This window comes from Cetorhinus maximus, chromosome 5, assembly GCF_964194155.1.
Source record: "Cetorhinus maximus chromosome 5, sCetMax3.hap1.1, whole genome shotgun sequence".
NCBI lineage: Eukaryota > Metazoa > Chordata > Chondrichthyes > Lamniformes > Cetorhinidae > Cetorhinus > Cetorhinus maximus.
In genome coordinates, this window is record NC_135883.1 from 22,993,662 (window position 1) to 23,008,930 (window position 15,269).

Here is a 15,269-nt window from a genome sequence, read left to right on the forward strand (position 1 = left end):
CCTTAGCCAAACTGTTCCAGTATACCTGCAACACTGGCACCTGACCGACAATGTGGGAAATTGCCCAGGTACATCCTGTAGCTGGACAGGGTGTACAAAAAAAAGCAGGATAAATCCAGCCCGGCCAATTACCGCCCATCAGCCTATTCTTGATCATCAGTAACATGATGGAAGGGGTCATCAACAGTGCTATCAAGCGGCACTTGCTTAGCAATAACCTGCTCACTGATGCTAAGTTTGGGTTCCGCCAGGGTTACTCGGCTGCTGACTTCATTACAGCCTTGGTTCAAACATGGACAAAAGAGCTGAACTCCAGAGGTGACGTGAGGGTGACTGCCCTTGACATCAAGCAGTATTTGACTGAGTGTAGCATCAAGGAGCCCTAGAAAAACTGGAGTCAATGGGAATTAGAGGAAACTCTACGCTGGTTGGAGTCATACCTTGCACAAAGGAAGATGGTTATGGTAGCACATCACTGCATGAGTTCCTCAGGGTAGTGCCTTAGGCCCAACCATCTTCAGCTGTCTCATCAATGACAGTCCAGAAGGATGCCATTCGGCCCATCGAGCCTGCACTGGCTCTCTGAAAGAGCATTCTACTTAGTCCCACTCCCCTGCCTTATCCCAGTAACCTTGCACATTCTCTCTCTCTCTCTCATTGCCATTCCTTCACTATCGCTGGATTAAAACCCTGGAACTCCCTCCCTACAACACTGTAGGTGTACCTACACCACATGGACTGCAGCGTTTGAAGAAGGAAGCTTAACGCCACCCCCTCAAATGCAATTTGGAATGGGCAGTAAATGCTGGCCTAGCCAGCAATGAATAAAAAAAAACTACAGTTGGCCTTGATTTCCTGTGTGCAGCACCACAAAAAATCAACTAGCAAATGGATAAAAGTGTAATGTAAAGCAAACGACAAATTTACATTGATGTGCAGCGCACAGATACTGCTGCTTACAATATGCAAAATAACAGTCGTTTGTTCTACACTAAACCTCTCAATTTCGCCCGGTAATACCTTTTAATTTAATGTGGAGTTTGTATCTTTTGTGATTGCTTCAGGCTAACAACATCATAGAATAGCAAAGTAAATAAGGGTGAGCTCCCAAATTCTGTCAGTGGGAACTCTGGAATTTGCCTGAGAGAATTGTCTTCATGAATATGTCACCAGAAATGTGTGTGCCTAATCAAAAATTCTGGGCAGCCTATCACCTACCTTCTTGCTGCTGGAACAACCCAGTTGTTAACCAATGTGAAAGTTCCTATTGACGTCAAGAATAAAATAAACATGGCTTCCATTTATGATATTAAAATTTTCATGTCTCCTTTATCTATAGCAGATGTCTTAAGTTTTTGGTATGTTTTATAGCAAACTGACTGGGTTATTTTCTTTAAGTGAGCCTGGTTTTTAACTATGAAGGTAGCATAATGCAAAGACAAGACACTTAATACACCAAGACTGCAGTTTGTTGCAGGTTAATGTTTATGGGTAAAGACCTTATGTCAAAATTGGCAAAGGAAGGTAGCCAGGTTGCTTTATTAAACTAAGATGTGGTAAATGGTGCTGGTCAGATATGCAAAATTCTAGTATGAAGGTTAGTTGCTAATGAGTTAAAAGCTTTAAAATTGTATTTTTTTAAATAAGAGTTGAGTAAACAGCTGTAGAGTAGAAACCAATGATTAAAATCAAGACATTGCAGATTTTACTCTGTTCCTTCGGCTTTCACAAGAACTCAAGAAGTAGGAACAAGAGGAGACTGTACGGTGGGTTGAGCCTGTTCTGCCATTCAATACGACCATGGCTGATCTCGGGCATCAACTTCACTTTCCCACCCGCTCGCCATATTCCTTGATGCCCTGAGGAACCAAAAATCTATTCAATGATAGTGTGTCCACAATCTCTGGGTTTGAATTTCAAAGGCTCACAGTGAAGATTCACAGATTTGAGTGAAATAATTTCTCCTCACCTCTGTCCTAAATGACCAGCCCCCTTACCTGAGGCTGTTCCCCTGTGTTTAGTTTCCCCAGCCAGCATAAACAATCTCTCGGCATCTACCCTATTAAGTCCCTTTGGAATTGTGTATGCTTCAATAAGATCACCTCTCATTCTTCTGAACGCCAGAGAATATAGGCCCAATTTACTCAGCCTCTCACCACGGGACAGCCCTTTCACCCCAGGGACCAATTTAATGAACTTTTACTGTACTGCCTCCAATGCAAGTATATCTTTGCTTAAAAGTGGAAACCAAAGCTGTACATGGTATTCCAGATATGGTCTAATCAATGCCCTGTACAATTGTAGCAAGACTTCCTTTATTCCTGTATTCCAATCCCCTTGCAATAAAGGCTAACATGCCATTTGCCTTCACATCTGAATCTTTCACATTGAATTTAAATAAAAATCGACGTTGGACTTCATTTGAAATTGGCAGCAAACATCTTCAGATTCATTACCCGTAGGAATTTCCAGCATGATTGCCCTGAAGGGCTAAATCATCACCCATTTTGTGATCATTTTCCGAGCCTTAAAATTCTGATAACCTGTTCAAAAATCCATTATAGCATTTATGAAATAAAGATAGTAATGCACCTGCTTTAATCCTGTCTGTTTTACATAAACACTATGGAGTAAGGTTAGGAATAGTGATTTCTGTGGAGAAATAACATTTCCCATTTTATTTCATAAGTTTCCTCATCCAAAGACTTGGGAGAGTTGTTGCATTTATTCAAGGGCCCTTCTAATCAAGCAAGTTTTCACGATTGTGACTTTTATTAAGACCAATATGTCAGATTTTGCTGTTCAACGCATGAAGGAATTCATGTTACTGAGACCTATATCACTTACAAAATCATAGTACCCCAGATTTTGTACATCCTTTTATTGAAGTCTGTAGTGACTTCCAAATATGTTATCCCCATTTCATTTTTCTCACTTATTGCATCTGGTTGATTCTTTCAGAATCAATTTGAATTATATTACTAGAACCCATTTGCTTGCAGTCCTCCTGAGACAGCCATACACCCAGAGGTGGATGGTTTGTTATTTGATATGTGAAATTGACAAATTATTGTAAAGAAATAATTTTAATACATGTTCATGGGTATTGCACACCAATGATTTTGTTAAATCTTTAGTCTACTTTATGATCTGTTAAGAATTAAATGACTTGTGCAAATTATATGTATGCATATATATATATATATATACATTTTTAATATATATTATATATACATTTTTTATATATATTATATAAATCAATGTCATACATACAGTTTAGTAAAGGACACACTGGGTGCACACTTGTTTGTTTCCATGCCCTCAAGAAAGTTCAAATTTGAGCATCCTGTACAAATTTATGGGTGTGCAACAGTGCCCATTTTGGAATGGGTTTGTGTGTACTCTTCCAAAGTAACATTTAAACACTTTTCTGAGGCAATATAGGGAAGGCTCTGATTATCTGTCCATCTCCTTCCTTACCTGAAGGTGCTTATTTTTGATACATCCGGTACAAATTAAATTAAAGTTGTATTTCTCTCAGGGCTACTTTCCTTCACCTTACACATGTGGATTCAAGTTTCTTTAAAATAACACATTTTTTCTGATGATTTTTACCCATTTCCCATAACACCGGTTTCGTCATATAACACCTGTGATCCCCTTCCTCCAGGCTTTAACTTACGTTGTAGTTCAGCCAGCTACTAAGAATGTAAAAAGCTGACTGTGCGAATTCACCCTTTCCCCTCCAGCGTCGTAACATCTTGTCCTTGCTTGGTGCTTCCCCATGTTGGTGGAGTGAGTCATTAGCAGTAACTCACAACTCAATACTCCGTAGTGCAGTAAGTTGTAAGCAAACTGTTGTGCCATTGAAAAGTCATTAGAATGAGTGACTCTAATTGGGGCTTTTAGACAAACAGATCATAGTCTTCAGAAAAGAAGTTAATACATTCTAAAGCATGTTTTTTTAAATTTGGAAAGTAGCACAGAAAGGAATGAAATGGGCAAGTATGAATGGTTTTATTCAACAGCTTAAGTTTCTTAAATTTTGTTACGAGAACATGTATTGTCAGTATTTTAAAGTATTTTGTTAAACAATCTTTTTCAGATTGATAATGAAGAATATGGTGAAGCATTGGCTCTTGCACAAGCCTATGACCTTGACAGTGACCTGGTATATCAAAGACAATGGAGAAAATCTCCTGTTAATATAGCTTCTATTCAGGACTACCTGGTATGTTTATGCATAGTGTTAAGTAGCTAGCAATTGATTGTTACTATTCCCAATAGTGCAAATTATTTTTAGATTTAATCCATCTTGTTTATGGAATTTTAGCAACAAGACTGGGTTATTTTGCTCAGTAAGCTTGTCCTGTTTTTCTTGATCTCAATCCTGCCTTTTCAGCTTATTCATGGCTGCATTTTTTTCTTCTGAAATATATCTTGAAGGAAACCATTTAGGCCGATTCAATGATATTACCATATAACTTGCTCCATATAATTAGCTTTTGTATGAAAGAATTCTGCCTGAATTCCCTTCTTAGATCTTTCTTGCCTTCTAATAAAGAGGAATCCATATTTAGAAACCACTACTTTAGGTACTTACCCCTCTTTCTTATAAAATCCCTGTAGGAATTGACTCAAACCTCAAATCTTTTGTCCTCTTCCTTCCACTTATTAATTGTTTTTCTTCTGTTTATTGTTGGTTGTTCTCAGATTGTGTATTTTCTCGCTTCCTTTTTGGTGGCTTCTTCTCTTCATTGAATTAGTCAATGCACCTGATATTTATTTAAACTATTTTCACTTGTCTTTCCACAGAGTAAAATTAAGAAACGTTCATGGGTGTTGCATGAATGTGTGGAAAGAGTGCCTGAAAATGTTGATGCGGCCAGAGAACTGCTTCAATATGGATTGAAAGGGACTGACCTGGAAGCACTTATAGCTATAGGAAAAAGAGAAGATGGTGGCAGGTTTGTCATCCATTTTAAGAAATGTATAACTTCACTGTCCCCCAATCCATATATTGCATAGCAGTGCATTTTCCAGGAAGGTATTGCTACTTGTATGTTCTGAACAGTAATTTGTTCTTTTTTATTTCCCAGCAACAGCAGGTAAAAATGTCTACTCCTTTATTTTGCTTCAAATGTGGGTTATAAGTTACCTACCAGATGCAATTATTTCAGCTATGGAAAAAAATGAGGCAGGGCCGTCAACTGGACACTTCTTTTTTCAGACTAGTTAGAACTATTCTCTCTTTTCCAATTTTTTTCTTCATATTTTGTTTTCCTGGGACAAGACTTTAGATTTACTGTATTTTATATATACATAAAATACTGCGGATACTGGAAATCTGTTCCATGTTCAGCAGGTCAGGAAGCATCTGTGGAGAGAGAAATCAAATTGCTGTTTCAGCTCTGTGACCTTTTGTCAGAACTTCATTTTCTGTTTTATTATTGTACTTTACATTTCCTGATTTACTTTAATTTATTTTAAACAGTTTGTTTTTAACTAAAAGTTTTTTTTCACCAATAAATATGTTGCTTTGCACAGAACAGCATAAAAATAACTTGAGATACAGAGGCATAACCTTTCAAAGGTTCACTTCAATTATTTGAATTTTATGCCGATTGAAAATGTCATGGATATCTTTACAACACCTATAAAATCTAACGCAGTTTACTGCAACCTCTGGAAAATGTAGGTCACCGGGGCAATAATTTTACACAATGTAATAAAACCTCTATTGAACAAGCACATTAATATTTCACCTTGCAGAATTGTTGCAGTTCATTCCAGAAGTAGTAGATTTATAATCATATGTATTACAATTTGAAGCAGCCTACAGCTCTTTGGACAATCATTCACTTTCATTTTAACAGATTCATTTTGCCTGGAGATGTCGACATTGATGATATTCCCTATGAGGAATATGTGTCGCCAGTTGAAGAGATGCAGAGGAGAAAAGAAAAAGAGACAGCAAAGAGACAGGAGCTGCTCCAACTGTTGGATTTTTCCATGTGAGTAATAATAGTTACTTCACAGCATACAATTATAAGCAGAGCCACTGTGTGTTCTAAAATGTTATAAGGACATGTTATGTACCATGTGCCATAATTTGACATCCTGGCTTGAGTTTCATCCTCAAGATGGATTGTGGGAGTCAGGAAATTTCCTGACTTGGATCCCCACCTTGGGAGAAAGTGCCCGCCAAGGCGGGATTTTTGTTCAGGGCATTGGTAGGGGGCAAACTGAAATTACGCCTCCTGCCCCCAGAAAGAGTTTGGACGTAGCTACAGGGGCTGCTGGGTGGGAAGGTGGGTTATTATAAAGGCCCTTCTCAGTGCTGTGGGACTTAGTCGCAGTTACGATAAAAACATTAAGGTACTCTAGCCCTCACACACACACACCCCCCCCCCCCCCCAACAACACACTCCCCCATGCCTCATTCATGCCCTCCATGCCAAGCTATGCCCCTCCACCCACCCACCCCCATTAAATACTAATAAAAGTCATATGAATTGCTTTCAATACAGCCCAATAAAAGTGTCAGTCATCCAAACCTTTTAAAGTATCAATAGCAGAAACCGCAAGCAAATCTCTTAACCTTGTGTAAATAAACATTGTGAAATTGACAGAAAAGTTCAGAGATCTAGAATTGTCAATCAAGTAGTGTTTTCCCTGGGGCGCAGCTGTTTAAGCACTCTAATGAATGTCTGGGCTCTCAGCCAAGCCTCATTATGCATTCTTACAATTTTTATGAATGAATGAATGACTGTTTTAATTTTGTTAACAAATGAAATAGGAGCAGGAATAGACCATATGGCCTGTCGAGCTTGCTCCGTTTTTCAGTACGAACATGGCTGATCTTGGGCTTCAACTCCATTTCCTGTCCGGTCCTCATATCCCTTGATTCCCTGAGAGACCAAAAATCTGTCTATCCCAGCCTTGAATGTGTTCACCCATGGAGCTTCACAACCCTCTGAGTTAGAGAATTCCAAAGATTCACTATCTTTAGAATGAAGTCAATTCTCTTCATCTCAATCCTAAATGATCGGCCCCTTATCCTGAGACTGTGCCCGATGTTTTAGTTTCCCCGACCAGTGGAAACAATCAGCATCAACTCTATCAAGTGCTTTAGAATCTTGTATATTTCCATGAGATCGCTTTTCATTCTTTTAAACTCCAATGACTTTAATCTCAATTTACAAAGCTTCTCATCATAGGTAAATCCCCTCATCCCAGGGACCAATTTAGTGAAACTTTGCTGTCCTGCCTCAAATGCAAGTATATCCTTCCTTAAATATGGAGACCAAAACTGCATATAGTATTCCAGATGTGGTCTCACCAAAGCCCTGTGCAATTGTAGAAAGACTTCTTTATTCCTGTACACCAATCCCCTTGCAATAAAGGCTAACATGTCATTTGCCTTCCTGATTGCTTGGTGTACCTTCATGCTAAATTTCTGCATTCCTTATACAAGCACAACCAAGCCTCTTTGAATATCAAAGACTATAATTATTACATTGAACATTAAAGACTATAATTATTATTAAACGTACTTGCTTCATTGCACCTGTCTCTCTTTCACCTGCAATTTTATAGCTTTGTGACAGTTTACTAATGATCACTGAATTTCGGCATTTTTATATTTCACGTAGCTCTTCATTGTTTACTAACCAAAATAAACTCCAAATACATGAAAATGTACGCATCCCTGTTCATGACAAGGCAATATAATTTTGAAAATGTCAAGGAAAGTACTATTATATACATAAGATGTTGTAAATATCTACGACTTGGTTTATGTGCTTTAGAATATAATTTCTAGTTTTAGGAATACAACTTTTAGGTTGTAAGTTAATAGGTTAAATGTAGATAAATGGGTACATCTGGCTATGCAACTGATAAGCAACCCTGGAGTGAATGCAACTCAAACAAACTTGGAGTTTATTACAATTAAAAGGTTGGGGTCATGTTGACTTAAGAGGTTAACAGCTACAAAGGTAAGATCATAAAACAACAGGTTGGCTCACTTAGCTAAAGAACTGGTGACATGACATCTGCAATCCTTGCAGTAAGGACAATCCAGGGAAATGTTTTTGTTTGGGGAGTTGGAGTTAAATTAGTTTAAACGCATTTTGTAAACCTTGCAGGGATATAAAATCCTTTGTTTCTGCAGATCAAAGAAGGAATATTAAATGAGGGACATTAAACCTAATGGTCTGACATCCCAGAGCATGCTGTGTCATCATGGAGAAGTGTGTAACTTAGGGAGATTCTCTGGTTTCAATTTATCTGGGTGTTTGCTGAGGGAGTTTTTTTAGTTGCAGCTTGGACTTGTGGTGTCCAGTTTGCAGGCCACTGAGAGAAGATAGCCATAGGAAATGACAGTTGGGTCGGGTTCAAGGCAGAAATGGGGCTCAGCCCGAAATAGAGTGAGGGCGTGCAGGAGTGGGGTAGCCCCTGTGCTTTGCTGCTGTCAACCTGGCTGAGAGAGGGGGTGGACCATCGTTTGGATGTGGAGTTGAATGTTGACCACTGCTCGAGGGTATTGGGGAGAGGGCTAGGCGCGACCAGTCAAAACCGGGACACATAGAAAGGCTTTGGGAAGGCAGGGCTCCATGATGATTGACATTTTGGACAACCAATGGCAGCAATCTGGGGAAGGGGCAGTTGCAGGTAAGGGGTCATGTGATCTTCCCTCCAAGAATATATCTAGCCAGAGTTGGCAACCATAAAGGGACTGAGGCATCGACGGTCAAGAGGTAATGAATGAAAGCCTGACCTCTTAGAATAGCTGAGATTGAAGAGAATTTAAATACAGTAGTTGCCAGAGGACCGTGACATACTTATTGGTAGCCTCTATTGAAGTAAGGGTGAAATAAGAAGTAAAACTGAGTACATAACATATGTAGTTATGAATCATATACAGTAAAATCTTTATTATCTGGCATGCTCCAGGAATGGGTGGTGCCGGTTAATCAACAATGGTTAATGGGGCATTACATGGACACAAGACAAGGTGCTGCTCTGTCTTTGAGATGTTGAAGGGAGAAGGGAGGCAACTAGGCAGTTGGGCATTGCGGGGCATTGCAGTAAAACCACCACAACTGAAGACCCACTGACACTACAAATGATACCACGACCTTTAGACCACCTTTTAAAAAAAATCAAGCTGTGTTGCTCGTATATCTTTGTTCAGGCACAGAAACCAAAATTGGCTCAGTCACTTAATAATTTCAGTGTAAAACTTAAGAACAACTTCTGCAGATTTACAATCTACTGTTATTATTATTAGTAACTTTTAAAGAATGCATTGTCTGGACACTTAAAGTGACTGTCTTTAAAAAAAAATGTGTTGTCAGGTTACTAGAGAATTCTGGCTGGTACAGTGCTGAATAACACAAAGTTTGCAATAGTTAAGTTAATAGTGCTTGTTTTGTTTAAGTCTTCTATATACATTAAAGTCTGTTTTTGTATAAGACGTGAAATCTTGGGGTGCAGTTCTCTTGGTTAATTGGTTTGGATTTCTCTTTAAATGTTAATTGTCCCTAACCGTATCATAACAAAGGTGAAGTGCACAGAAGTTTATTTGCAGTTATTGATTGTAAGATTAATTATAATTTTTGGATATCTAATGCATCCTGTTCATTTTTACAGGCTGACATTAGAACAGAAAGAGCTTTGTCGCTGTAGATTGAAACTGTTAACCTACTTAAATCGCCTAGCAACATATGAGGTATGAAAATCAATTAGCTTTCTTCACATAGATCATGAAGTTTATCTTGATAATGTAGATCTTCTCCCTTATTTGCGAGTACAAAAAGATTGTTTTTTTTTATAATATACCTGACTTCTATGAAGGGAGTTGTAACAAATGCTTATTGATTTAAAGTTTATTGTGGCTCATTATTATGATGGGTTGATGTCATTGCTTGGGAGGTACTAGTATTTGAAAATTCTAATAAGTGATAAGTACACAACTTTAGTGTTGTATTGTTTTGAATGGGTGCAATTGCTTTTATTCTATTTATAGGAAATCCTTGGAGGGCCCCATGCTGCTGAACGAAGATATGATTCAGAATTCTTCAAAAAATTTAGAAGCCAGAACATTGTATTATCAGCAAGAACGTATGCAAGGGTGAGGTGCACTTTTGAAAACACAATCATCAGTCATCACCTAACATTTATCATGTTCAAGGAAATAAGTTTGATCTTATTTGTGTCCGATGCAGAAGTCACCAACAACTCGTATTTATATGTTGCTTGTACCAGGGACCAATGACATTGGCTTTGATCTTCCCATATTTAGTTGGAGAGAATTTTTGCTCATACAGTAGTGCATGTTGGATAAATAGTCTGATAATTTAGAGACAGAGGAGGAGCCTGGAGAGGTTATGGTGAGGTGAAGCTTGGTTTCGTCACCATACATGTGGAAACTGATGCTGTGTCAGTGAGGGGTAGCATATAGATGAGAATTAGGAGGGGGCCAAGCATAGATAGCTCAATCCATGGGGGACAGCAGAGGTAAAGAGTTTATTTGTCTGAGTTTAACTTGAAGAAGCACTAACGCGTTTGTGCATTAATTTTATTTTAATATTCCTTAAAAATAGTTAGCAAATGCTGGTAATGCAACTGGATTGCCAAATGTAAAGTATTTTTCTTTTCATTATCAGACCCTGTCAGGTACAACACAGTGGTGGTTATGTTACTGGCTGGGTAATCTAGACGCCTAGACTAGCAATCCAGAGAACATATGTAAGTTTGAATCCCACTGTGGCAGTTTGAGAATTTAATTTGTGTTTAAACAATCTGGAAATAAAAAGCTAGTATCAGTAAAAGTGACCATGAAGCTGTCAGATGCATATAAAAAATGCGCTGGTTCATTAATGTTCTTTCGGGAAGAAAACCTGCTCCCCTAACCTGGTCTGGCTGATTTGTGACTCCAATCCCGTACCAGTGTGGTTGATTCTTAACTGCTCTCATAAATGGTCTAGCAAACCACTCAGGTGCATCAAACTGATAGAAAGAATAATAAGCAGTTAATAACAAGATGGACTACACTTCTGCATCACATCCCCAGGACAAAAGACACAGTCAGCCCTGTAAAGTACTCCTCACTCTCATCTGGGGACTGGTGCCAAATTTGTGAGAGCTGGATGATGGACTAACAAAGCAACACCTGACATAGTGATAGTCACAGAATATACTTTTCAGTCAACCCCCAAACTCCTCCATCAACATCCCTGGATATGTCCTTTCCCATGGGTAGGATAGACTCACCAGTAAGGGAACAGTGTTACACAATTGCTGTGTGTGGCCTGGGAAATCTACAATATTGACTCCATATCATGTAATATCTCTTAGCTTCTGGTCAAACATGGACCAACATACCTCATGCTGCTGACTGTTGAATACCTCTCCCGCAGCTGATGAATCAGCACTCTTGTATATTTTACATCATTTGGAAGAAGCACCAAAGATAGCAAGGGCACAGATTGTACTTGTGGGGTGGGTAGGGGGCGGGGACGACAGGAAGTGGGAGTGGGGAGCAGCATGGCGGTGCAGCGGGGGAGGTGGGGGGGCGATGTGGGTGGAGGATGTCAGGTCCATTATCAAAAGGAACTCTGGAGCATCGCCATTAATACTGGCTGAGTCCTGATAGACTTAGCTACCAGACTGGGCTTTCACGAGGTGATGAGTGAGCCAACACAAGGGTATAATCTTTATTAAGAACATAAGGAATCGGAGTAGGCTTTTTGGCCCCTCAAGCCTGTCCTGCCATTCAACAAGGTCATGGCTGATCTGCCCCAGGCCTCAACTCCTCTTTCGTGCCAGCTCCTCATAGCCCTCAACTCCCCGATATTTCAAAAATCTATCTACCTTCTCTTTAAATACTTGCAGTGATCTAGCCTCCACAACTCTCTGGGGTAGAGAATTCCAGACATTGACTACCCTCTGAGAGAAGAAATTTCTTCGCATCTCAGTTTCAAATGAGCATCCCCGTATTCTGTAACTATGTCCGCTAGTTCGAGATTCCTCCACTAGTGGAAACATCTCCTCGATATCTACCCTGTCAAGCCCCCTCAGAACCTTGTACGTTTCAGTAAGATTACCCCTCATTCTTCTAAACTCTAATGAATAAAGGCCGAACATGTTTAGCCTTTTTTAATAAGTCAGCCCCTTCATCCCAGGAATTAGCCTAGTGAATCTCTTTTGAACTGCCTCCAATGCAGTATACCCTTTCTTAAATACAGGGACAAAAACTGTACATAGTACTCTAGGTGCAGCCTCACCAACACCCTGTACGTTTGTAACAAGACTTCCCTGTTTTTAAACTCCAACTCCCTAGCAATACAGGCCAAAATTCCATTTGCTGCTTTAATTACTTGCTGCACCTGCATGCTAACTTTTTGTATTTCATGCACAAGAACACCCAGATCCCTCTGTGCTGCACTTTTTTGGAGAGTCTCTCCATTTAATTAATAGTCTGCCTTTTAATTCTTCCTACCAAAGTGCATGACCTCACACTTTCCTACATTAAACTCCATCTGCCAAGTTTTTGCCCACTCACTCAATCTTGCTATATCCCCTTGCAGATTCTTTATGTCCTCATTACAACATGCCCTCCCACCTATTTTTGTATTGTCAGCAAATTTGGATACATTACACCCTGCTCCCTCCTCCAAGTCATTAATATAGATGGTTAAATAATTGAGGCCCTAGGACTGATCCTTTTGGCACTCCACTAGTTACATCTTTCCAACCTGAAAAAGACACATTAATCCCAACTCTGTCTTCTGTGTGTTAACCAGTCCTCAATCCATGCTAATACATTACCCCCAATACTGTGAGCTCCTATCTTGTACAATAACCTTTTTATGTGGCACATTATTGAATGCCTTCTGTAAATTCAAATACACTACATCTACCGGTTCCCTTTTATCAACTCTGTTTGTTATGTCCTGAAAGAACTCTAGCAAATTTGTCAAACATGGTATCCCTTTCACAAAACCATGTTGACACTGTTTGATTGCGTTAAGCTTTTCTAAATGTCCTGCTATTTCTTCCTTAATAATGGACTCTAGCATTTTCCCAACGCCAGATGTTAGGCTGACTGGTCTAGTTACCTGCTTTTTGTCTCTCTCCCTTCTTGAACAGGGGCGTCACATTAACAGTTTTCCAATCTGCTGGGACCCTTCCGGAATCCAGTGAGTCCTGGAATATTTCAGTCCATGCCTCCACTATCTCTGCAGCCACTTCCTTTAAAGCCATCAGGTCCTGGTGACTTGTCTGCCTTTTGCCCCATTAGTTTGTCAAATACTTTGTCCCTCGTGATAGAGACTGTTACAGGATCTTTCCTCCCATTAGCTCCGTGATTATCTGATATCTTTGGGATGTTTATCATGTCCTCCACTGTGAAGACCGATGCAAAATATTGGCTTAAATTACTAAATTATGCCATTTACTTGTTCCCCGTTATCAATTCTCCAGTCGCATCCTCCAAGGGTCCCATACTCACTTTAGCCACTTTCTTTCTTTTCATATACCCATAGAAGCTCTTGCTGTTTGTTTTTATATTTCTTGCCAATTTACTTTCATAATCAATTTTATCCCTCTTCATTAGCTTTTTAGCCATTTGCTGCTGGTTCCTAAAAAAAAAACAATTCCCAATCCTCTGGCCTACCAATAGTTTTCGCCGCTTCGCATGCCTTAGTTTTTGATTGGATATTGTCCTTGACCACCTTTGTTAACCACAGGTGGTTCATCCTTCTCATCGAGTCCTCTTTTTGACTGGGATAAATTTTTGCTGAGCATTATGAAATATCTGCTTAAATGTCTGCCACTGCTCATCCACTGACCTTCCCTTTAGTTTATTTTCCCAGCCCGCTTTAGATAACTCTTTCTTCATACCTCTGTAATTGCCCTTATTTAAGTTGAGGACACCCGAGTTGCTCACCCTCAAACTGAATGTGAAATTCTACCATGTTATGATCACTACCTCCTACAGGATCCTTAACTATGATATCTATTATTAATCCCACCTCATTACACATTACTAGATCTAAAATAGCCTGTTCCCGGCTAGGTTCTGCAATGTACTGCGCAAAGAAACAATCCCTGATGCACTCTACAAATTCATCTGTTACCCCTGCCAATCTGATTTGTTCAGTCAATATGCAGATTAAAATCACCCAAGACAATTGTAGCACCGTTTGTACACGCCTCCATAATTTCACAATTTATACTTTCCCCTACAGTGAGGCAACTCTACGGGGGCCTATAGACGACCCCCACCTGTGACTTCTTCCCCCTGCTATTCCTTATTTCCACGCAAATTGGTTCCTCATCATGATCTATTGCACCTATATCACTAATCACCACCGCACTGATACTTTCCTTTATTAACAAAGCTACCCCACCTCCTTTTCCTTTTTGCTTATTTTTATGGAATATCGACTACCCTTGAATATTGAGTTCCCAGTCTTGGTCACCCTGCAACCATGGCTCTGTAATAGCCATCAATTCATATTCATTTATTTCTATTTGTGCCGTCAATTCATCTACCTTGTTACAAATGCTGTGTGCATTTAGATAAAGAGCCTTAAACTTTGACTTTTCACCATCATTACTCATTCTGGTACTAATTTCTGCTGCACTCTTCTGCTTATATTTTCTGCCCATTTCTGTCACACTTTGATTAACGTTCATCTCTTCACTACCCTGCACCTCTGCTCTTTTGTTTCTTGATTTTTTAAACTTCCCTTCAATTGAATCCTCTCCCCTACTAATTAGTTTAAAGCCCTATCTACAACCCTAGTTATATGATTCGCCAGGACACTGGCCCCAGCAGGTTCAAATGAAGCCCGTCCCAATGGAACAGCTCTCTCCTTCCTCAGTACTGTTGCCAGTGCCCCATGAATCGGAACCCATTTCTCCCACCCCAATCTTTGAGCTACGCATTTACCTCGCTAATCTTATTTACCCCACACCAATTTGCACATGGCTCTGGTAGTAATCTGGAGATGATTATCTTTATGGTTCTGCTTTTTAATTTAGCCCCGTGCTGCTCGTAATCCTTCAGCAGAACCTCTTTCCTAGTCTTACCTGTGTCGTTGGTACCTACGTGGACCACGACAACTGGATCCTTCCCCTCCCACTCTAAGTTCCTCCCCAGCCCAGAAGAGATGTCCTTAACCTTGGCACCAGGTAGGCAACACAGCCTTCGGGACTCTTGGTCTTTGCTGCAGAGAACAGTATCTATTCCCCTA

At 39.7% G+C, this 15,269-nt stretch overlaps 1 protein-coding gene across 2 annotated transcripts in view; it reads left to right on the forward strand.

Moving 5' to 3' along the window:
- The window catches only part of nbas (NBAS subunit of NRZ tethering complex), a 248,466-nt gene that overhangs the window by 43,219 nt on the left and 189,978 nt on the right, over window positions 1-15,269 (forward strand). For both annotated transcript variants that reach the window (XM_078541594.1, XM_078541595.1), the window contains exons 16-20: window positions 4,106-4,231; window positions 4,816-4,967; window positions 5,877-6,014; window positions 9,658-9,736; window positions 10,034-10,138. In XM_078541594.1, the coding sequence (XP_078397720.1) occupies window positions 4,106-4,231; window positions 4,816-4,967; window positions 5,877-6,014; window positions 9,658-9,736; window positions 10,034-10,138 (600 nt within the window). The remainder of the gene's footprint in view (window positions 1-4,105; window positions 4,232-4,815; window positions 4,968-5,876; window positions 6,015-9,657; window positions 9,737-10,033; window positions 10,139-15,269) is intronic.